Source organism: Adelges cooleyi, unplaced genomic scaffold (genome assembly GCF_023614345.1).
Source record: "Adelges cooleyi isolate 19-005CV unplaced genomic scaffold, UGA_ACOO_1.1 ACOO_flye_CR_arks_rails_tigmint_CR_PRNA_651, whole genome shotgun sequence".
Classification (NCBI taxonomy): domain Eukaryota; kingdom Metazoa; phylum Arthropoda; class Insecta; order Hemiptera; family Adelgidae; genus Adelges; species Adelges cooleyi.
In genome coordinates, this window is record NW_026096352.1 from 6,556,688 (window position 1) to 6,582,902 (window position 26,215).

Consider the following 26,215-nt stretch of genomic DNA (forward strand, 5'->3'; position numbering starts at 1 on the left):
GAAAACTGGTTATCGAGCAATTATTATTGTTTTATTTAAAGTATTGTTCTATTAATAAAATTGTTTAATATAAAGGTTGTAGTTTGAAATAAAATATATGAAGACAATACAATCAGATAGGGAGGGGGGATTTTCAATGCAAATTTTCGGGAAATTCGGGATGTTCAATTTCAGAAAGTCTACAAAATTGAAACATAAAAAAATGTACACGGCTGTACGATATTTTTGATATTATGACTGGGTCAGGTCACAGTTGGCCAATCATTCGCTGTAGTATAATATTATACTATTGCACGTAACGACGAAAAGTGAAAACGTAGAGAGTTCAACGAAAAAGAGGGGAAGGTAGGTAAAGAGAAAACCAAGAGGAGCGGCACAACTGGAGAGTGAGATTTTTATCGGTAACGAGATTTCGTTGAGTCCGGACGCGCGGAAAAATATAAAAACCAAACGGAGAGAAGGGAAAAAATCTAAAAGCTGTCGGAAAAGATAAACCGCAGCGACGGGTGGCGTGTGCGAGGCATTGGACAGGGGCAGGCCATGTGTCGGAATACGGCAAAACGAGCGGCGGTGGGGAGGGGGGAAGGGGGGGGGAGGGGGGCTGTTGAGTGTAAACTACGACGAGGAGGTGGCGGGTTCGAACGCCCCAAAGTACATGTACACATACGCGCACACTACACGAGAGAACGTTGTAATTAGATTAGGCAGGTAGTGACTGTTGGCGCGACGGGAGAGTTAAAGTTTGGCAGAAGGTTTACACAGTAAAATCAATCTACCGCGCGCAGTGTGTTTTCTGATGAACGGCACGGCAACTGCGGTGACCGTTGAAGAACGAGGGATTATATTAAAGTGGGCTCATCCACTCGACCAAAGCTGCTTGGAAAAATATTGTTTCTGTTCGCGCTAAATGGATTCGGATGTCTCGCACAGCACAGACAGTATTTCTCTTGGTGTTACCCGCAGTTACACACCTCTACCGGCCCGCCACCGCTACTACTCTCTTCCTAACTTGTCAAAAGCTCACACTTGAAAACCACGGCAATAAACTCCTCGAGATGCCCTCCGTCTTTCGACAGACTTAAGGCAGCGCCCACGCTGCCACTCTCTTCGGGTGCGAAAACATCTCCATAGACAGTGAAAAAACTTTACCCAATGTGTCAACATTAAAGCCAAATTATTGTGGCCACCGAAATAATAAACACTACACTAGCACCGGCTCCAAATAGAAAACAATTTAAAAATTCCAAATCGGCTGACGAGTGACAACATTATTCTAACGCTAATCTAATCTTGGTATAGTTCCATCAACGGTTTTAGAAGAGACGATTGAATTAAATGTCAACTAAACGTGTATCCGAGATGACAAAACATAGTTAAAGTGTTAACTTAAAAACTAGGTCTACCATTTTTTCAAATTGTATTTTAATGTTACCTTAGATTGTTGGATAACAATTGGGATTATGACAAAACTCTGAGCCAATTCTGTAAGTACTATCTACTGACAATAGAATGTAATTGGAAAAAATAAAAGGATAATAAATTTGATGAGCATGTTGAACACAATGAAAGGTGGTAATGAAGATAAGTACGTGGACGAAAAGATATCTAGAAGATATATAAACGACTTGACTATTTTGATTTAGAATTGAGGACTAAATTGAGTAATTTTCACTCATTCATTTAAATTAATTATATTTTCTTTATGATATATTGAAAACAGAAAACACTTTTTAAGTAGTAAGTAAACCCTCGTGGGATTTAAACCTCATAAGGTTTTCAATTCATTAATGTTTTTCACTTAAAAAAATGTTAAAACAGTGACTTTTTTTAAAAATGACCCTGCACTCTTATAATTTAATTGAAGTAAATGTATTATTATACTACAAAGGGTAGTAAAATCCAACAGATGCCCCTCTACCCCTTGCCGCAAATACTACTTAAGTTTTATCCATCATGCGGCTTCTGACATGCCGTTGTATGAACATAAAAGAAATGAAATTGTTAAAAAAAAAATGTCATTTCGAGATAATACTAATTGTTTATTTTCACCATCGACCGTATACGTACCTAACGGTATAGGAAAACGTCAAAATATGTTTGAGAAAAAAACTAATGCGTATTGTTTAAAATATTTTTTACTCATTTTTTAATCACCTAAATTCGTTACGAGCGGCTCTCGGGAATTAAGTAAATTCCAAGCTGAACACGTCGGTCAGTGAGGGAGAGTGTTTATTTTTTCTACCAGAATTGCCGGAGATTTGCCCTGTTGTTTAATTTTCTTTGTATTTTTATTCTCTCGTCCCCTTAAGAGTGCTTTTTTTTAATTCTTTCGCTTTCCCCTCTTGTTTTTTTAATTGGATGTGTAAGGAGTGAACCCTTGTCACTGTAATATTCGGAAAAACAGCTATAAAAACTAAAAAAAAAAAACGGTTGTACATATTTTTCTTTGGCGTAGGTATGTATACATAAAATTAGTAAATTACTTTTGGCACGCCAGTAAATGCTTGGCTTACGCAAACTACATCTTGTATAGTCGCTGCCGACATTCGATAAAACTCGACGTTAAGTGGTTCACTGTTTTTCCTCCCCTCGGACGATCATTAACTCTTGGGCGTGCTATAATTGCCGTGATATTAATTACGGTCGTACATCTTGTAAAGAGACACATTCGACCTTGCCATTCGCCCTTCGTTTTTATTGCGCCCAATAAAAACATTATAACTATTATTTATTATTATATTAGGCATTATCGGGTTTGTTAAAAAAAAAAAAAAAAAAAAAAAAAGATAGACAATTTAATAAACACTTGTCGGGTTATTCGTAGTGAATATTTTAGGCGAGGAAAGAAGTGTGGGTGAGAAGTGCGCGAATAAAAATAATATTAGCGCTAGTCTGTTGATGAAATGAAATTTCGAATAGTAAACGAAACGAAAATGGTCTAGCAGGCCATTTATAAATGTGTTTTCTCGGTGTGTGCTATCCAAATATTGATAGTCTGGGAGGAGGTTACAGGTTTAAAGTAAAGTTAAAAACAAAATCTGATAAGAAACCGGTCATTAGACGTGTACAATAGAAAAATTGTCGTTGGTATCGAATGCAATTTGGGAAAAGTGGTTTTATATCCATACATTATATGATCCAAGATTATCATGTTTATAGAGGCTTATTGGTGAGTAGGCATTGTGTAGTTATGTAGTAGCTTATTGTCTTGCCGCGAGCGTCTCTACTGTCTTTATCAATTTTTGATTATAGTGTCAAGTGATCATATGCACAACGCATCCGCCTGTGTACGGGTGTGTTATCTGTTGTGATTTGTTAATCGCAATTAGTTTTGTTTGACAATATTTTTACTTTCATTTCATTTTTTTTTTTTTACTATTTAGGTTGAATTTAATTATTATTACTTTTTTACAAACACTAATAAAAAGTTTTTTAAAATAATATTCAGGACCTTTTACAATCATTACAGATGTACGTTCTAAAACTATAGAAGTTTCTACTACAACTACTACTATTACAGCACTAGATGTAATAAATGATTATAATTCATATTTAAAAATATGCATGTATATTAAATAAATACAAATTTATTTTTATTTCTGTAACTAACAGAAAGCGAAGGATACCCAGTTTATTGCCGTATCTGACAGTAACACAAATACCTACTATTATAACTGAACCTGAAGAAAAATTACCAAAATTGGATATTACTTTAAGGAAAAATTCAAATAGATCAAATGTATGATGTTAATAAATATTGTTTATTAATAATTAAAAACTATGCTTTCAAGTTAAATTTTATTGATGAATATAGAATTTTGGTATAGTAAAAAATGAAAGAATCGAGGTTACAAAAAGTGGACGGCCAGTAAATTTGCACTAAAAAATACCCTGCGGTCAAGGATACGTACTGACCAGCGTCGTTCGCCCAACCAGCTAACCGTTGCAGCTTTGTGGTGTATAATGCGTTTTAAACGGTTCGGAACCTTTGTTATTTCAAAGAGTAATTACCGAATAATTCACCTGCGCCCTGGTGTGGACGGCCGATGTGCGGACAACGAGTGTCGGACGGCCGGGGTGGGTGAATTAATGACAATTAATAGCGTGGGCTCGGGGATCCTTTTCGCAAGACTTATGCGGTGTCAGACAGTGGCCGTCTTGTTTAGCGATTAATCAGTATATAAAAGCGTCGACCCTCGCAAGCAGCAAGTCGGGCGGATAGGTGGCGTTTTATGTTATAAAACTAAGAGAAACGTCGTCGCTACCCTTCTGCCTGTATATTGTCTCACTTTCGTTCTCTGCTCTTTCTCTACGTGTTTGTTGTGCGTCGCCATTACGTAATTGTTTCCAATTTAAAACGGCACCCGGCCCCCCTCGATTGACGTTCTAAGGAGGAAGGACCGTTAACGAGACACAAAAGTGGGCGACGAGCGAGTGGAAGTAGCGAGGTGGTGCGATAACACGCGTTTAAAAGCACCCAGTGCGCCTTGCGGCTGATTTAATTGACTCGTTTTAATGGCTGTCAAAGGAAAAGGATTACGGTGACGGCTCTTTAACGTTGCCTACCCGGAAAATTAGTTGCCAAAAGTTATACGCCGTCAAAATACCGCGGTACCCTAAAGTCACATCCCTCTACTTGGAACGTTTTAATACATAAAATAATAACTTATTAACCGAACCTACCACCAAAAAGTATTATCTTGTTTTTCTTACCCGTGTGAATGTAAGTGTGCTTTTTCATGTCGGACTTCTGATGGAAACGTTTGCCGCAAAACTGACACGGATACGGTCTGGTGTCCGAGTGGATCAGCAGGTGCGTGGACAGCGTGGACGATCTCTTGAACGTTTTGCCACACTGCTTGCACTCGAACAGCTTTTCCACGTTGTGGGTTGTCCGTCGGCAGCATAACCACCTGGAATTACCCGCATAGGCTATTATAATGGAGACAACTTTTCTTTATATGTCAAAAACACTTTTTCCAGACGATACGACCCAACGCTGTGGGCTTTGGCCGTTTTTTTATCCACTGCGCCGAAAAAGACAAAAACTACGGGTACTAAGGGATTATCGGACGGCTTAAATCGTTCTGGGGATGGTTAACAAAAACAGAGACATGGTATTAACTATTAACCACACTAACCGGTGTTGGTTGAGACTGATTTCGGCGCCGAAAGACTTGTTGCACAGTTCGCAGGAAAATGGTCTTTTACCGTTGTGAGACCGTCGGGCGTGCACCTCCAGGCCGTGAGACGTCGGGAACATCTTGTCGCACTTGATGCATGAGTAAACGTCGCCAAACACTGTTCCCCTCATTAACATGTGGTGGTGTCGCAGATGGCCGGCCGGGTCAGACGGCGACGACGAAGACGGCGGTGGCAAGGCAGCCAACGGCTGGTTGCCGGCCGGTGCGCCAAACTGTTGTCTCAACTTCATCATGTCCTCGGCGGACGGATGTGACATGGTGGAACCAGTTGCGACCGTCGTCTGCTGTCCAGACGGATGAAACGGATTAGTGGCTGACATACCTGAAATCAAACGCGCAATTAGTACGTTATTTTGCCCGTATGAGTAATTCGGGATGGGGAAAAAATTCTTTAGAGTTTTTATACCTGCGCCGGATAACGGGTGGACAAAAGCGGCCGCGGCCGCTGCTTGAACGGCGCCCAGGCTCAGGTACAATGAACTGGTCAGGAAGTTGTGGTTGCTGTCGGCGTGCGCGTCGCCGCCGTTGTGGTCGGGCGATGTGGACGAGTTTAACATGTTAGTGGCGGCCGAATAGAAGTGTGGATGGAACCCGAAGCCGGAAAAGTGTTTTTGCAGCAGCGTGTTGGCCGCCGCCGCCGAAGGAAGCAAGTGCACCGTATCTTTTCGCGTGTCCTTGATCAAGTCCGGAAACTGCATCGAGGGGTAATGGTGCTGCAGCAGTGACCGGGTTACGGATATCGTGTCGACCATTCCGGTGGCTTGCTGGTGGTGGTGATGCTGACCGTGTTGATGGTGGTACGGATGTCTGGTACGGGGCGCGTCCGGCTTGAGCAGAGCGCTCACGCTGAAAGCTTCCGAGTTCTTGGCCATCGACGGTTTGATCACGGTCGTGGTGACGGCAGAGGCAGAGGAGATGATTATTGGTGACGGCGTCCTCTTGCTGACCACGTCGATGTCCGGCGATGCCAGTCGACTCTCCACGTCTAATGGCTCGGACGAGGTAGATGGTGACGGCGAGCTCCTCATCGGTGACCAAATCTTTGTCACCGAACATCGGCTGGTCACCTTGGCGTCCGCCGTTCCGTTGGCGTCTTCGTCGTCTTCGTCTTCCTCTCTTCCGTCATTTGGCATCGTCTCGGCGGGATAGTTCAAGCTCTTGGTTATGTTATTGTTGTTGTTGATGATGTTCACCCTTGAATTGTCATAAATGGTACTGCGGCCGTCGTCGTACTTTCCAACCAACCGGTTTATGCCAAACTTAATACAATCTAGAAAAAAACAAATAAAACAAAATTGTTTTAATTGTATGAAATGACTTAAGCATGCATGTACTATGTGTCATCGCTGCCTCTCCTAGGGAGGTTTTTTTTAAGGTACAGTCACATCCTTATAGGCTGAGGTGACTGTTGGATCTTTCTTATAGTTTTAAACTTGAAAAGCTCGAGTAAATTACTAGCAATATTCACAAGCCTCCAGTCTACAGCGTTAAAAAATTATGATTTAGACGGATACAAGTAAAAAAAGTGAAGCTTTGATGTAGATATAAATGTATATTGTTTAATTTATAATTTAAAAAAAAATTCGTGGCTACCAAAAATAACCTTCACATTATGAAGTACTTAAATTGACACAATTCAATAAATGTAATACAACCTCATTAATTTTCGTTCTATAACATCTACGTTAGGGCTACATTTATTATTAAACGTTTGTCCATTAATTTGTAAATAAATTACAAACACTAAAGTATAATAAGTTTTAAGTTATATGAAAATTATATTAGAATTATAGAATTGTAAGCCAAGGTAACTATGATTACAATGTTAATAAGATATGTTTATTGGGTAATAGAGTTACACATAAACAATTTGCCCGTAATCGATAGGGCAGTGTAATAAGTATTCCGTGGAAAATAATAAATTCGGCACATCTAACAGTAGGTATTCTTTTATTTACTACTAATTTGAGCTTATTGGACATTTGAATAAACCGTATAGTCATTTCGAATTTTTGGGGTGTAATACACATAGAGGTGTTTACACATAGGTAAATTTTACTCAAAAATTGTCTGCCGGGCAAATTTTTTACCAATGAATTTCTATTTGAAAATGATTACCGTCATATGGAACGCCGCGCCGTGTAAATTAAAATAAAACCAAACGAAATGTTATTGTGTTTTTTAATAGTTATTTAAGTAGGTAACTTATAAAAATAACTCTTTGTGTAAGACAAGCAAAATAACAGATTAACAGATAGTTAACAATTTATACCGGCTAATTCCACATTTTTGGATACACAAAATATGGTCTCGACTTGATCCTACCGAATCGAGCATTCAACATATGCGCTTTCGTTTCGTTATACCGTTTACCTATACTTCTTTGTTTAAGTTTAACGACACGGCACGATAATCTATAGAAGTTTACACCGCGACCGTGGTCGTCGATACCGGCCAATACTAATACCTACCTATTTTCGTGCCGGTATACACGCGAGGCAATTAATAATATTGTATACGGTTTACAACAGCAGAACAGGCGGGTACGGCGTGCGCCAATATTTGCCCGGCCGCTACGGTACCGTATACTTATAATGTTCTCTACACGCTAAGTCCTGTTGGAAAAATAAATACTTGCTACAAAAGGGTTATACGCGAGTCGTCTCTCGGATCACCGCCACCGCTGAACAAACAAACCATATTGAATTCTCCCGACAAACAAACCGTCAATTTTTATCACTACATGCCCATTATTTATAACGACACGCGTGTGTAATAAATTATACCGACGGCCTTAAACAACCACGTCGGTATTAAGACGACAAGTACGATAATAACATTGTGCTCGAACTTCCACAAAGTTTGTGCGTTAAAACACGACGTCACTACGTTAATGTAGGCACGTGTATGCGCTAAAATTTCGTCGAGGTTTTTTTTTTTACCTAAATTATATACTATTTGCTATGCGGATTAGGCGTGGACGGGATTGCGGTTAGACGTGAAAGCGAGCCTATACGTACGACCACCCCGAGCGAAGCCAAGTAAAACACCATTGATAACATTCTCACCGCAGCAACCAAACATTGGTAATCATACACAGTAGTAGATGGAGACGACTCAAAGGAAAAAATTCTAAATCTTAACTTTTAAAATGAAATATTCATAGCTAAACCGAGTTTTTGTCATATTAAGCTATGAATTACTAGCTAATGGGTTAGCACTAAAATTCTTAGAACTTTGAATGCTAATTATATTTGTTTTCAGTTGTGCTGCTGGCAGTTGTTGTTAGTCCGAATTACTGTACACTCGTTATAAACTTATAGAAATCACGCATAGATAATATTATATTTTATTCGTTAATTATTATAGTTCACAACTAGATTTTGTTCTTTTTATTAGTTAATACTATAAATATTATGTCAACAGATTTAGATATTTTTAAGACAATATAATTTATAGACACTTAAATGGGAATAAACTAATTAATGTATGAATACACGAGTGCTCGCAAATTAAAACGTCTCGAACCAATGAATCTATTATGTCTATTATAGATATTGTTGCATTTTTAGGCGCTTTAAACAAATGATCGCTTAACAGATCAATGCATTCCAAACAGCCAAACCCAAATTTTATGTTTCAGAAATACAATGGCAGTTGCCCGAATGACTCATAATTTGGATCTTTCCGAGGTGACACGCGGGACTTTATTTAGTCTTTAAAAAAAATACAAAAAAAGCACAAGTACTTGCTTCGAGCCATACTGTCCAAATTAACCAACAGGACCGTATGTTAGCGAACACGACCAAACAGTTATTGCCATTGGACTCCCTCGGTCGGTCGGGACATACTGTCGCCTGTTTAGCGAATCGGTTTCGGTGCCATTTCGGTTGTAATCGCAAAATATAATACCCATCACTCCTTTTTGACTATACTTTACGACGGATCATATAGTTAAGGTGTGTAGGTATGTGCTTGTTGAGTCACGGACGTTATCTATGGTGTATTTAATAACAACAAAAATAATAATAATAATACAACAACACTGCCGAGGACGATAACCGATTTACATTTTAACGATGCAGCCGTTTGAAGAGACACAACGTAGCCGATGTTTGCTCAGTCGGCGGCTTTGACGTTGTCGACTGTCGTCTCGTCGCCGTGTGTTTTACTTGTAGTAAATCTTTACCGAAAACTAGTCAAACAAAAACATTTAATTTTCTGTACAAAGTAGGTACACAAAAGAAACTAATGTTGCGCCAACGTTGGTCGCGATCGTTCCCATTACCTATGTGTGCGCTTGTTTTGTGTGATCGTTCCATATTTTGGCGTTATCGCGACTAATAGCAAATACATACGTGCCATGACGAAAATTGTTCATGGTTTGTTTTATTATTATATAAAGCTCAACGGACGGAGTAATTAATAATCACACAAATGTGTGTAAAATAAGAAAAGCCAGCACAGTGGGATCGGGGTATAGCGAGACACGAATCACATTGCAAACGGCAAGGTCACTGGTCTTCGGAATTGTATATGAAATAGATTAAATCACTTTTAAACAAACACTTCGATGCGAGACTGTGTACGACAAAAAACAACCAAGTATAAAATATAACATTATTGGCAATACAAATTATTGTAGCGGTGTTATTTAATTTTCTGCGTTTGCCCATTAAAAAAGCACGAGCTGAGTTGAGAATAATCTACTGAAAGTTTAGATAAATTAGGCTATTGAGAAATTCTTAATACATGTATAAAATACTTGTTGAAAATTATATTTTCAGTAATGGGGTGGGTGGATCAGCATTGATCGTCTGTCTTTCTTAATATATTATGTAATTAGTTGCCATTGTTATCGCAATAGGCAACGTCATAATCAACAATTTAATATTTTTCTGGTGCATTTTGACTGTTAATTCATTCACAGGTCACACAAAATTTAATAAGGCACTAATACTATGAGCTTCCTCATTTTTTTTCCTTAAAAAAAAGAATTTTAAGTAAATATACGTACGATTTTCAATTATGAAGAAAAAGAGGTAAACTATTTTGATTTTTGGCCCAATAAAGTACCTTTAGATACTATTTCTGATCAACAGATTTCATGAAGCAATCGGTCCAGTTACAAAAAACAAAAGTAAAAAATAAAAACATCATCGTAAAAACCGTACCTTCTCCGTTCCACATCGAAACTAAAATATTCACAATGTATACTAATTTTGACAAAAGTTGAGTCACGTTATTATAAATAACATAGAAAAAAGAATGAGAGCTCATGAAGAATATAATGAATTGATATTCTACAAAAGTAAACAGTGAAAAAAAAAATGAATAGTCAAACTGGAGCCAAAACGAGCCAAACTGGGGTGAACAAATCGAATATACATAAGATTATATAATTATATTATATATCGTTCAATACCAAGCGTATGACAAATACAGTGGGTATAAATAGTGATGTCTATATTTTCTAATATTCTACACCGTCGATGCAATGTCGATTAATAAATATAATTACGGCTAAACGAATCGAACACAATGCTATAGTTTTTAATGTTATTAAAGCCCCGCGAGAAAATTTCACGGTCCAGCACTATAATAGACTGCGTGAATAATCATAGTCATTGGCAATTTGTCGACAACTGTGTGTGCGATACAGGCCTCGGCGAGGGGTGTGATCCAGAAAAAAAAGAAAGAAAAACATCTGTTTCGAAAATCGCGAGACCATTCATCCGGCGCCCCTCTTTTCTGTGCGCTTTTCGCCGCCGGACCGTAACACAAAGGCCACGGGGGCGTTTTGTTGTAACAAATCCAAAAGGATAATAATACACACACATACACACATACGGTCGGGGTATTTAACCCCAGCGGCGAGAGGTAATGATCTAGAAAGCCTTTAAACAAATTCTATTCCTCTGGTTTATTATTATTTTCTTTCCCTCCGGCCGGACCGTTTAACGATTATTTAAATGTCTTCGGATTGTAATGATAATAGCAATAATAACACCCCTTTCGCTCAACATCAAACGGTGCCGGCAAGTGTAGCGCGTTCATATAGCAGCATATAATATGCGGTAACGTCCTTTAATGTCAAATGGAAGCTTTTAATTTTCCCGCACATAATATTATCCTCCTTTGGCAGCAGTAATTGGAATTCCATTGTCGTAAATCCCTCAAGGATGCGCTGTCCTCTGTCATCGCTTAGATTGCTCTCGATGCGTCCGCAATCGTGTTCATCCTACGACGTGTCCACAAATAATATTAATATTGTGTAATAAATAATAATATATGGTAGCCACACTCTGCACAATAGCCACGTCAGCATCGATATAAAGACAAACGGGTCAGCTGTATTAGATCACATAGAAGCTCTAACAATACAACACTGCATCGTTCGCAGCGGTTTAACGCTTAATCGTTTTAGTCCTCTGTAGATTTTGAAAAATGAACGCAGAAAGTACTAAAGAAATATAATATAGTTTTTTTTTTGTAAATCTACCAAAATTGTAATGACCCAGTTCTAATAATGATATCTATCGGCTATCTAGTACCTTATAGATCGAAGCTATTGGAAGCAACAAAACACCGATGTATGGTCTTCGACGAGTATCTAATACAGTGAAGTTCACGAAGTTATAACAACTATAAAATCCACTTTATGATCCATAATGTTGAATACTTTAAACCATAATGTAAAATATTTATTTATATCAGCATAGAATGTGCTTTTACGATACCCGAATTGCAGGAAAACGACACGAAATTCAAAGGTTAGGTTAGAGTTGATAAAATTCATTTTTAGCATTAGTTTTGCAAAGACCAACTTTCCGAAAACCGACACGAGCCACTTGATGATGTCACAACTTTATTTTAGCTAATCTATGCCGCCTGCATTAATCATGAATCAATGAGTTTTTTTTTGCTAATTAGTGTCTGTTGCTTTACTTTGAATAATTCAATTTTTTTTTTTTTTTTTATTAAAAATATAGTCCGCGACAGCTGTGATTATTGGACTGTCATTATTTTACATAATTCAAATTGAATTGCTCCTAACTATATAAACATTCCTTATATTGCGGATAGACCTTAGAATTCGAACCAATGTACTCACGACAATTATATTTTATTATTCTTGATCTAGTTTTTAAATCTTACTGCGATAAGAACAACACACAACGCAACGGTCGACTGAATCGAAAGAATGAATCGCTGTTGCAATTATTGCGATGGAAGACCAACACTGTGCTTTAGATTTATGCAAACCACGTCGAGTCGGGCCAAACGCAAACGGTTCGTGTTTCTCTGCAAAAGGGCTGGTTTCCAGGGGAATTTTGATTTAATCTATCGCACAGTATTATATACACAGTGCATGATATTGTAAGTACTCCTCGGAGTGCCGGAAATATAAAGCCGACTCGCTAAAACGTCTGATTTAATTAGTTTCAATCTGAGGATCATAATTTATACACGCTTTTCCGCAAAGGTCCTAAAAACGGCGGCGGTGACGGCGGAGGTCGCCTTATTAAATATGCATAGGAGCCGCTTATTCTGCCGTCCTGCAGCGGCAAGCACGATAATATGGATTCCTCGGTGGCGGTGGCGAAGGGACGGAATCTGGGACACCCTTAGCTATGCGATGGTATTATACGGACGCGAAAAATGGCGGATAGTAATTACACCACTCTGCTGGATATAAACGAACTTGCCCGCCCCTCTCGGGCTCCCGTTGCTGCCCTATCCCCGTCGCCGTTTAATTACAAAATACCGGTCGTAGTTCGGATCTCGCTCAGGGATGTCATTACGGCGAGACCCCCCTTCTACTTGACTCCGTTATAAACGCCAACGGTAAAAGCCCTCTCTCTTTACCAACTCGACCGACAGACCACCATCTAAATCCTTCACGAACTCTATAAACCAATAGCACAAGGCGCTTTTCCACAACTCGCACTTTTATCTTATCAATAAAATGTAATAAGTACCGCAAGATGAAACGATAAAACCCGAAATAATTAATATAGCATGGAAGAAAAAATACCCTTTTGTAATTAAGACCGTTCAAATATATAACACTGTTTCTTACTTTTTGCTCGATGTTCACTTCTCTATTGTTTTTACACGCTATTATACAAATAAGACCCAATAATAACCTTGCATATAGGTCGCATGGATTACTGTTCTAACCCACTTGAGTATAAATTAATTTTATAAATTTTGAAAACAACTGGAGTGACTTGAAATCTTTAATACCTTAAAATAGTATATTGTTACACAATATCAGTTCGATATCCAAAGTCATCGGCGTCACAAGTCTCCGTTATTTTTAATTAAAATCAATTGCACTACAATTGTAGATATACCACGCGACTCTTCAAATGAGGATATTTATATTTATAAATGTTATAAAAACTGTTACCACCAAGTAAAAAATGAAACTTTTTTTTGTAGGGTGTAATGTATGTTTTCCCTTAGTTACAATTTTTTTACTCGCCTCAAATCCAGTTATGAAAAAAATAAATATAGACTAATATTATAATCCATGGGACTTATATAGTTTCATATAAATGCACGCGACCAATGCATGGCATCTTTATAATCCATTTTGTACTTAATTTAGTAATTCGACTACTCGTTTTGCATTCGCGTCTTTGTTATTACAAGAAATGACTTTATAATGTTATTTTCAACCGAAATTATCATAATAGGCGTACGTCAACAGCTCTAACATTAAAACTTTTTAGCAAAAAGTAAAAGGAAAAAAGTAATAAATTATTCCAATGGCATAATTTTTCGGTTCTGGCGTACAACCGACAACGCGTGTACCGACTACCCGTCGACTTGAATTAATTGTAAAGTCAATTTAAACGAACGCAAAAATTACGCCTATCACTTCTTCTTATTATTATTGAGTTCACTCTTAACCCTAACCTAATTATCGCTCATTCTCAAATCACAAATTCTGTCTCTATAGTGTTCTGCCATTATGGTTTTCTATGGGCGGCAATTTTAATTTCGATAATACCTATGTACCTAGGTATATTCGTTAGGTAATGACTAACTAATGTAATATCATTCTCTCTTGCCACTAACACTTTACTTTTATGTTTCTTAGCACTTATCAACCGCCTATATTTTTACTATATTTAACGAATTATCTTATTGTTTATCATTAAATCATAATATATCTTATTACACTATTATTCTTATCAGTTTTATCAATTTTACAAAACAGTCATGTCATAATTTTACATGGGTCAATTTTTCATTCCGAATAGTTAGATATTTAAATATGTGTATCAATAATTGGATGTACATTCTGTACCATGAGAATTTACTTTTAAAAGTTTACAAAACAAAATCAAATTTAATAAAATAAGATAGCCATTTTTGAGAGCAACTAGTTCTGGCAAGTTGACAACTCAATTTAAAAACACGTTTGTAAACTTTTTGTTTAGTTTTCATCTTAAATGTACCTAATATTATGTGTGCGGCAATCCCATTAGATTTAAATATACTAGGTATGTAAACACGATAGTATAATATTACACACGCATTGGTTTTGAGTGCGCATCATGCGTTTTATCTGTGTGTAACATGTCATGGTGTGTACTAGGATTTGTTATTATCTCTGCGCGTTGTTTATATTTGACTAATAAGTAGGTACAATAAAATCCCGACCGAACGCAATCGAAGATCGTTCAATCGTACAAGGCACGTATTTGGATTTCGGCTGACGACTGTATACAGTCTAAACTCAAGTATAGGACACCTTAGTTATCTATAAACGTTTTTACGAGCCTTGCCGTCGACGGATCCCCTAAAACACACACTGCACACACATACATACAGAGTTTGCTTATATAAGCCAGGCCCCCCAAGTTCTAGTTGATTAATACCGAGAGAGACAAATAATCCCCGAGCACACCGAACACCTACCACAGTGGAGTTCTTTTTTTTTTAGTTCTTCACCGAGATAAGGTCATGTCCCCGGCTTTGATTTATACACTCAATAATATCAATCGTCAACGTTATACATTACAACGTTAATTTATTTTAACGTCAATCGAGCAAAAATTGCTACCAAAATGAGAAGCGGGAAAAGGGATGAATCCGTCTATGCCTGGCCTATACCATACAGATATACCTTGTGGTCTTGATTTCTGTCAAGACTGACTTGTAATCAGTATTATAATATGCAAACAAATTACACAAAACAAATTGTATTTACAAAATATGTAGCCCAATTTGTTTGTACAGTTACCTCAACAGATTTTAACTAAAAGGTTTTGTCGTGAAACGCATAATGGTCATCGTTGGTGCTGTCATAAAGGTTTCCGGGGGTACAGGTGTGTATCACTGGAGCGCCGTAGTGATGGCATATTATAGCAGTATTATAATCACAACGAAATTATTAATAATAAAATAATAACGATTATTAACATCAGTAAACCAAGGGGTCCGTCGGTACTGTTTACAGGGAAGACGGGCAATTACGTCGAATGGCTTTTGCTCTCTCATCTCGCATATACACACTCACACAACACGGATAAGTGGCAGCACACAACAGAGAGAGTTTATAATGTGAGGGGTGGGCACAAGAGGAGGATAATAAGTGCCAGGGGTGGATTATATGGCCTGCAAATATAGAAAGACGCATTAGCTCGGAGTGGTCCGGGTTCCAACACACCTGATGTTTTTCGTCTCGCCCGTACCATTTTTAGCCCAAAAACTTATGTCCACCGGGATACCGGTATACCTTCCTGTGTACTGTACATAAAAAACGTTATAATATTATTGCAGAGTCAAATCTCGTTGCAGCAAGCGCTAAAATTACAAAAACGGCAGTCGCTTATAAGAAATGATAATATAAAGAACTGCTCGCGATCGTTTATTGTTATATTTGATGTACACACAAACCATGCGAAGACAATAGGTATCTAATATCGTTAATTATTTAAACGAAACGGAATCGACTAAAAACTGAATATTATACTCGTCTAAGCATTATAATAATATTGTAGTATAATATACTAATGCACCTGAAAAAATACATAGTTGGTCTAACTAAAATTATGGTTAATATAATAGGGACACGGTAAATTTCTAGTTAGAATAACTAAATAGTTGGTCGAACTAAATATATAGTTTCTTTAACTAAAAATGTATCGTGTCCCTATATTAACTATAATTTTAGTTAGACCAACTCTATATTTTTTTCTGTGTATTTATATAATTATTTATACATGATCTAATAACGAAAAATTGAGGTCGCTTCAATAATTAATCGCAACCCCCCCCCCCCACACAAAGATATAATAGCACTTGATAATATAGTGTTTCATTGCGTTCCTCCGCGGCGTGAGTTATCGTCGGCTTTAATTGTTTTTAATTGTAATTTATATGAGTAGCTGCATGCGTATAGAGAAGGGCTAAAGAGTAATGCATTTAAACTCCCGCTGAGCATCCAATAATATATTGTTTGGGTTATTATTTATACTGTATACTGCGTTATCTATAAGACTGAGTGGCGTACTTAAAACCCCTTACCCCTCCCCTCCGCATTAGCTTTTTTAATTTTAATTTATCAACTATTTTGTCCAATGATTTCTTGTCACCAAACTATCTGAACTATCTTAGACAAGCAAAGCTCCCACGGTTCCTTGGCACGCCCTCCAATAGGATTTATTAGGATACACTTTTGTAAAATACAGTTACCCATATTATTATTATTATAACATTGTAGTGTAAGTATTTTGTTAGTATACCGAAAGACTAAGGTTATATTGTCGGCATATGTATGTTTATGCACGTTTGGTTTTATTCGCGTTAAATCTGCTACAGACAACCTACGAGTATTATAGGTGTCATTAATTGCATACGTCGTTTGATACACATACAATATACTGTGTGAGAATAACGGCGAATCGATGATTTATTACTGACAGTACTGCCAAATACATACACGAAGCTGTGTAGACGAATACCGTGTCATGTCGATTACTATAATAATAATAATATGTTAATAGTGTAACAAAAAACCTGTGTTAAATAATATTGTAATAGCGCTTTGATTTAGAACGGCAAATGTTATTAATGACGTCCGTTCGCTTATCTTTATGGCTCTGAATGTGTTGTATTTTTATTGTTTTAAGCTCCCGGCCATTGGCTTTAAATTTTAACACCGTCGAAATATAATAACAATTATTATTATTATTATTTATATTAACCGACACTACTTAGTACTGTCGAATGTGTTTGTATACTCGATCTCGGTTAGGTTACCATCAGTTGCACACCAATACCATGTACTTACATGCAATGCACAACGATAATATAACTTAATATGATGGAAGAGCCTGCTGTGGCTGGTCGGCGCGTTTTCCCAGTAATTTCGTTTGACGGGCTAATTTATCGCGGCGACAAACAATAAGAACCGTCTGGAAACGTAGGAAGCGCCGGCCAGTTAATTTTCATTAATCGTCGTGTGGGTAGGCGGGGGTGGAAAAGAGTTTTTAGGATTAACTTGACCCCTTAAGGACACTGACATCATTTCACAATGACTCACCCGTTGTTATTATTGTTGTGTGTCCGTATGTACACTACACACACGGTTTTACTCTATTACTCGAGAGAATTCGTAGCGACGATGTGCAAGTTAAAAACAATCATAATAAAGCTCTATTAACGAAAATAAGCGTTGATAACAATAATTATAACGTCGGCGCCGAGCGTGGGTTGAAGTTTTTGATTCTTCGCCATCAGCTACTATGTATACAATACACGTACTACAGTAGTTAGCCGACGTTGAAGAAAATCTTTAGCGGCCGATTCGAGTACATGTCGAGTGTATATCACCGGCAGTTAAAAAGCTCTACTCTAAATAAGTTTCACCGTTCGTCCGCGTTTACATGCAGCAAAGCGCAGGCACGACGACCACCTCCTCTTATACTATATTGTATTACCACCGTCTGAGTGTACTTGCTCAGGACCGAGACCGACACCGAAGTCACCATGTTAGACGCTAGACTTTGCACTTATTGGAACTAACTTATTGGAAACGTGATTTGTTGTCATAACGATCGAAACGTTTCAGATTTCCAAATCATTGTCACAGCAGGCAATGTGGATAAAAAACCGAAGTTTAAGTACTAGGTATGTCGAGTCATCAGTCGAATCGCACAACGGTTGCAGCTCTACTCGGAGGAACCGTTATCTACCATCTATTCTATACTCGAGCAAACAAAATAACCACCGAGTGAACAATTGAAAATAATAGCGTGTACTTGACGTGTGTCGGCATGATAAAATAACATGTTTCTGGTACGTAGGTAAGTACACCCTTACTACCCTCGTATGATAATATACGCCAGGCGAGTCATAACTCTTTTATAATGGCGCTTTATGCGTATACCAACTCTTACAAGTGTTTTTGTACAACTGCACCGCAAACGCGGCACTTAACTTCTTGGAATCTAATTAAAATATATTATTACAACGATTATAATTATAATTAGATACCTAACAATACACAAGGCGCCATGAACCTGTTAATAATTTTTGGTTAAGTCAATTTTAACTTAATACTGCCTACTCGACAATTTATATTATATTGACTTTTAGTTCTTGTTAAATTAATACAATTCAATATTTATAATTAATTACGTTTTAAACGTTTCTTATTTTTTAATTAATACAATATTAGGGAATTTAATGCGATTATAATTTATATCCCATAAAGTAAAAATAAATATATATTAATATTTAAAAGTTTGTTGTTATTTAAAAAATATTATTAAAAAAATACTATTTCACCAGGAAATAGTAATAATATTTTTTGTTGGTCAAAATGTTGTTGGAATTTAGAACGGTAGGGTAGGGTTAACAATTATCCCAATTTTACCATACCCAACCTCTGTTCTAAACAAAAGTTCTATTTGTGCCATGGTTAATATAAGCAGTAAACTTTGCCTACAACACTAAACACATAAATGCCAGTGTTGGAATTATCTTGAACTAGATATAAAGATGTTCTAAATAATAACTATTTATTTTATTCAAACAAAACAAAAAATAGTATTTTTATATCTTTTATTTGTATTAAAAATGTTGATAACCATTTATTTTGTTTTATTCACCAGCATAGCTACAATGCGATTTAATTAGAATTTGATGGAAATAACTAAAAAAAAGTATTCAATAATTATTGAAGTGATAAAATTAATAGGTACCTTAATCGTTTAATTCGATACGTTTAATAAACAATTTTAATTGTTATTATAAAAACCAATAGTGACTGAATTTATACTAAAAAAAAAATGTTACTTGTTTATTTTAGTATCAATACTTGCAGATATTATTATAAAAAAAGACTGAAAGAGGAGAATTAAGAGATTTGGAATTTAATATTTTGTAGAGCAAAATATTTGTTTTGAAAATTGTGGTCATTTCAACCATGACTTACAAGTGAAAAATTACCATTGGCGAGTCAACGGATTATGGTTTTAACACGGGTACAACAATACCGTCAGAGAAATGTTTTAAATTGTCTTGAACGCAACAAAAATCCGTTTTCACTTACAATTTTTTTCTCTCTCTATTCACCCCCTGTGTGAGCTGGCCTTTTTAAAATTGCAAAAGCGGCAATCCCGGCGTTAAAGGCCGCGGCAGAGTACTTTATATTTTTGCTTGTTCCGGGCACGTCCCGACGACCAATCGTCTGGGCTTAGGGTGAACCGCACATACACACTTTACTTTAAATCCGGCCTCATCGCAACTTAATATATTAGCTATATATAAAGCTGCTTTGTACAACCGATACATATTACATGATTACTCGCCAAGGCTTAAAAGTCTATTTGCGGTCGGTTAATATTTTATGTGTTTTAATAAATTAAAACATAATAATATAATAACAGACGTGTAAGACCCGGCCGCCGAATCATCCGTCCAACCCCACTCGATATAATAGGTTTTAGCTGACATCAACTGGCCCACACGAGGGTTTATAATAATGCTTTAAGACTGTTCGTGTACCGTGTTGACCGCCAAAAACGTCGAAAATCAAGGTCCTTATTAGATGTACTGTATCGCTTGATCAACGCGCTTTGTCGGCCGGTTAAAATGCAATTAATTTATTAATCAGTAATGAATATACCGTCTGATCTGTTATTTGCTATAACACTGTAACAACATCTATTATCATAATAAACATCAGCCCGTGTAATCCGTCCCAAACACAACTTGAAAAGTAGTAAACTTGATACAAATGAAGATTTCGACAATCGAAGAAGATAAACGATCAAGTTAATAAAAGCCTTTTTGTTTGAGTGACAAAAACGCTGAATGGACATTACCATAGCCCACATAGTTTGCATAGCCTCTAAAATATCTACTTAAGTACAAAAATCAAATCACAAGTTAATCGCTATTGATGTGTATTAAACTACAAAAATTAACTTATCTTTGAACTATTTTAAAATAAAAATTCGAATTCTTCTATTTAACCCAATCTAATCCAAAACTATATTTATATTTATATCTTATCCAAGTTGGTTCTCCAAGGAACTTCGAAGTTTAATACATAAAAAAAATAAATTACATAAAAAAATTAAGCGCACAGGCTCTCAAGTAATTTATAATGATTTCTCGGGAACTAGAGCTAAGTGTAAATTTTTATCTAAGCAATGCTATTCTAATTATTTAAATGCTGTTCAAAAAAGTCTTATCCATGATCCCAAGTACTTTTGGAAGTTTGTCAAAGATAAAAAGAAAAACGACTCATTACCAAATAATATGGAACTAAATGGCAAATGGTCTGAAAATATAAATGATATAACTGAAATGTTTAGTGATTTTTTCTCTTCTAATTATGTCGCTTCGGATAATCCAACTTTATTTAACTCCTATGAAGATTTTCATCTCAACACTTTGTCCTCTTATTCTTTTACCATTTCTGAGATATTTGATGCGGTAACAAAGCTTAACTTAATCACTAAATATGGACCAGATCTCGTTCCTGATATAGTTTATAATGCATGTTGCTATTCACTTTCTCGTCCAATACACTTCCTCTTCAACTTATCATTGTCCTCTAGGATCTTTCCTAGTAGATGGAAGTCAAGTTATATCTCTCCTGTTTTTAAATCAGGGAATAACTCAAATATACTTAACTATCGACCAACATCTAAATTAAACGCTTTGCCTAAGCTGTTTGAGAAACTAGTAGAAAAAAAATTATCTGTAGTTTTTAAAAATATATTATCTAGCTCTCAACATGGTTTTCGAACTTCCAAATCAACTGTCACTAATTTGCTTGTCTTTTATTCTGATATAATTTCTGCTGTTGCCAGAGGTAGTCGAGTTGATGCTGTGTATACTGATTTTAAAAAGGCATTTGACTCCGTAGATCACTCCATCCTAGTGCATAAATTAAAAATGTATGGTATGGGGGAACCCATGCTATCATGGTTTGAGTCTTATCTTACTGGTAGACAACAACAAGTTAAAATAAGAAATATTATTTCATCTAGTCGTAAAGTCACTTGTGGGGTCCCACAAGGTGGGCATTTGTCACCTTTATTGTTTATAATATTTATGAATGACCTTGTTAGTATTTTTAAACATTCACGATGTCTGCTGTTCGCTGATGACGTAAAAATATTCATGCATATTGAATCCATAAATGACTGCTTCAATCTTCAAGAAGATTTGCACAGATTTCATGAGTGGTGTGTTTCTAATAGTCTTAGTCTTAATGTAAGTAAATGTTTCCAAATAACATTCAATCGTAGCCGATGTATTGAATATTTTTTTTATAGTATATACGGATCTAACTTAGTTAAAGTTTCTCATATAAAAGATCTCGGGGTTACGCTTTCTTCTGATCTTTCTTTCAAAGAACACATAACTGTAGTGTATAATAAAGCTTTAAGAACTTTTGGGTTTCCCTAAACGTAATTGTTGGGAATTTTCTGACCCAGTCTGCCTTAAAGTACTATATTGTGCTCTTGTGCGGTCTTTAGTAGAATACGGTTCTGTCATTTGGTCTCCATATCAATCAGGGTTATCTGACAAAATTGAAAGCCTCCAACGACGCTTTTTAAGAATGATAGCATATAAAATAGGCAAAGTCGGGACAGATCTAAAAGTTATTGAATCTAATATTAGACTGACTAGTTTAGCTCATCGTCAATTTATTGCAGTTGTTTGTTGGATTCATGGTCTAATTAATAATACTATAGACTGTCCTGAAATATTAAATATTGTTTCTCTTAATGCTCCTTCCTTTTCCTTACGCTCAAACCAATTATTTCATATATCCTCCTACAAACAAAATTAGTTATTATTCTCCGGTAAATCGCATGTTAATGGCTTCTAATAAAGCAGTACATGATTACAACTTGGATTTATTTAAGATTCCTTTAGCCAGGTTAAAAATGATTCTTAATAATGTCGTTTAATTATTTTTGTATAATTTTTTAATTAGTGTTATTGTAATTATTTATAATTAATTTAAAAAAAATATTATCCTGTACTCTATTGCCCCATGGGCGTAAACTATTTTTTATAGTTAAATAAATAAAATTAAAAAAAAATAAATATATATATGTAATTAGTATAAGGATATTTTAAGAGAACTGTTATAATTATGATATTATTATGCCCCCATGTCTTGTGAAAACGGTATTATTGAAAAATTATTGAAGCTATACAAATTTTAATGTTTCACCCAAACAATTACCTAATAGCAGTTGCTGATTTATTTTGAAATTAAAATCTCAACAAACTGATTAAAAAAATTGATTTAATGAGCAGCTTATTAACTTAATTAATTTCTGCTGCACTGTATAAAATAATGTGGCTTTTTATGCTTGAAAGACAACAGAGAATTAAAAGATTTGCCAAATATTTACTTAAATGACATATGATACAAAATACGATGTCATTCAATAGTTTACTTCTTTGGTGAACATGTATGTTAAAAAAATATTTTCCCGAGATATCGAACACACTTTTCCTTGGAATAAATAATGTGACATCAAAGTTTCAATCGTTTTTTAGTAACTTTTCAAACACATTACACGTCATATTGTTTTATAGCAGGCGTAACAACAGAAAAATGTTGGTGTTTTACTTTTTTATCTGTCTATACTGATTTTTTTTTTTTTTTATATGGTTTTCACCGTTATGGCAGAATTTTTTGAGCATCATCAGAACATTTCTGCCGTTCCATGACAGAGGATATAGTGGATTCTTTCTACAGATCGTCGCCTCGCCAGAGAGAGGAAGTGAGACTACCCGAAAACTCAAAAAAACGTGTCGAAATAAACAGACAAAAAATGTAATAGTTTATGATTTTAGTGGCATCTATGTACAACATAATGTATACACTCGGTGAAGCCGTTTCGTCCCGCAGTAATCCGAACCCATCGGGGCTTAAGTGGCGTAACGAGCCTAAAAGGTGTGTATATCTTTATTGTTATTATTATTATTATTATTATTCCTTTAGTGTTATAGAGAAACGCTATTAATTTTTGTGTTTTTAATTTAACCGATGTATTATTATTACTACTTAACCGTGAATTGTGGAGGGGGGGGGGGGTCGTTAAACGCGAACAAACACCAATGCGTGTTTATATTATTATAAACTTATAGAACATAACGCAGAAGCATCATACGGGCGTAATCCGATGCGAAATCATTACCATTATCATTATCCTAATGGTAATAGTAGTATGGTTTTTCGGTTCATTAAGATTTATTAAAGTACACCGTTCCTGTATTGTATTATGATATAACAATTAACAGCTTTGACGTACATTGACATAGTTGGAGCCATAATACTATCATAGTAAACCAGATTCTAACACTGAGTATCATTTGCGTGTACAGATAATTCAGTTCAGACCTGCACACAATGCAGGTTTTGTGCAAATCATTTTATTAATAAGACGATTTTTGGCTTAAACGGCGGGAAAGGTTCGTGTGGTGTTTTGTTCGACCCGAATTAACAGCATGCGCAAAGATCAAATGCAAATATTATTATGTGTACCTAAATGGTTTGCATTAGATATGTTTATTATTGTTTGTACTTATAGACTGTTACGGTGCAATGCAGTGCATTGAGGAATATTATTATTGCCAATAATATGTCAGGCAAAAAACTATCGCTACAATACCTACTAATATAATACTTATACAACTAAAGAAATATTACAACCAGATAAGCACGTTTACAAATAATTATTACTATGTATTAGTAACTATCAGTAGTCAGTACAAACGAAGTATTTACAAAATAGCTTACACGCTGAGCAAAAAATATATTGTTTTTTACTAAACAGTTTATGGATTGTAATTGTTTCAGAAGGGATAAAAAAAATTTGTTTAATATATAATAATGAATTTAATTATTTAGAAAACCATTCAGTTCTAAATAGTATTGTAAATGTTGGCCGGAGCTTTTTGCGATACTCCGACTGTATGCATAAATACATTATAATTTATAATGTTTTCACTACTGTACAAATGTATTTATTTACATATTTAAAGATCAGGAAATCGTACATCAATGTACCTAGTATAAGTCTACAAATTCAACCCTCCTCCCTTCGAAATCAAGAAAAACACCAGACAAATTGACATATTTTTCAATTTGAAAACATAATACGGCGCTCGCTCTAACTTTAAGAAAATATTTAATGTACTTTCTAATAAGTTATTTTTCTCTAAAACCAACATAGGCCGAGTAAAACGTTTTGGGCAGCCAAATTAACCTATAAAAAATAGTTAAGAACGCGGCAAAGGGCGCTGTGAGGGTCTGATAAAATAATTAATGGCTAAAAAAGAATCCCCAAACCTATATATTAATAAATATACTTACACAAGATTTTTAGCTTTAAATGAATATTTCGCAAAAAATTGCCTATGTATATATTTATTTATATACCTTTAGAGATATTTGAACACATATTACTAACAAAAATAATACAAACATAATTGTAATAATAATGACAATTTAGTTTTAGCTTTGAATTTATTAAAGTCGACAATGATACTTTTCATAGCAATAAACTATTATATTGAACGTTTTATAAACATATGAAATTAGTCCTTTGTGCTATAATATCTTTTAAATAATATTCATCACTCGGTCATATTTTATTGTAAAATAACTATTGAACATTAGCTGTAAGCTGCTATAATTACAATAAATGTACTTCGGTTGTATACTATACTATATACATTTGTTTAGTATCCTGTCATATAGTTTTATAATAATTGTGATTTGAAAATTCAGGCTGATTTAAGATTATTATTAAATAAAATAATAATTTTCTTAAAATAATTGCAGTTTTGTACATGTTTTATGTAGATACAAAATCATTTTTTTTTAATGTTAGGTGTTTTACAATTTTTTTAAATTACTAATTATTTTCCATTTTTAGTGTATTACAGTGCACTAACTTTTGAAAGTTGTATGGTAACGTAAATATGTAATTAACATTATTAATTAAAAACTATATACTAAAATGTTGACTGCAGTCGATAAACAATGTACCTAGGTTCATTACTTTTAAAGTTACACGTTACTAAAGATAAAACATTTAGGACGGGATGAAGGGGGTTTACTGAGTAAAGTACTATTTTTATCTGCGGGCATTATGCTACCGCGCTTCACCTCCTGTCCTAAATTTTTACTTTGGTAACAATTATAGTAATATTAACTATCGACCAGTCACCATTTTCAGCAAATAATTTTTGGTTTAAAAAGTTTATTAAATATATAGGTTCCCATTTTAGTTTTAAACGATGACAAAGCTTTAAAAAAAATAAAAATTGAATATTGTCTAATATTGTAAAATAACATAAATACTAGTGTCTAAAAAAAAAAAAGAATATTATTTTTTAAGAAAATAAGTGAATTATTATTATTGAATCACACTATATACTTGTTTACTATATAGTCACCATACCTAATTCACAACCTAGTTGTGGTGTATAGAAGGTAG

The 26,215-nt window shown here is 35.3% G+C and overlaps 1 protein-coding gene across 2 annotated transcripts in view; it reads right to left on the reverse strand.

Annotated features, from left to right (window-relative positions):
- The window catches only part of LOC126844431 (fez family zinc finger protein erm-like), a 39,073-nt gene that overhangs the window by 11,018 nt on the left and 1,840 nt on the right, over positions 1-26,215 (reverse strand). Inside the window, exons 1-4 of one of the 2 annotated variants that reach the window (XM_050582624.1) lie at positions 8,957-9,290; positions 5,611-6,474; positions 5,142-5,526; positions 4,714-4,913 (exon numbers count right to left, since the gene is read on the reverse strand). In XM_050582624.1, coding sequence (XP_050438581.1) covers positions 4,714-4,913; positions 5,142-5,526; positions 5,611-6,474; positions 8,957-8,966 — 1,459 coding nt within the window. In that variant the 5' untranslated portion in view covers positions 8,967-9,290. Of the gene's footprint in view, positions 1-4,713; positions 4,914-5,141; positions 5,527-5,610; positions 6,475-8,956; positions 9,291-26,215 lie in introns of those variants that run through there. The other variant, XM_050582622.1, reaches the window with a different exon arrangement.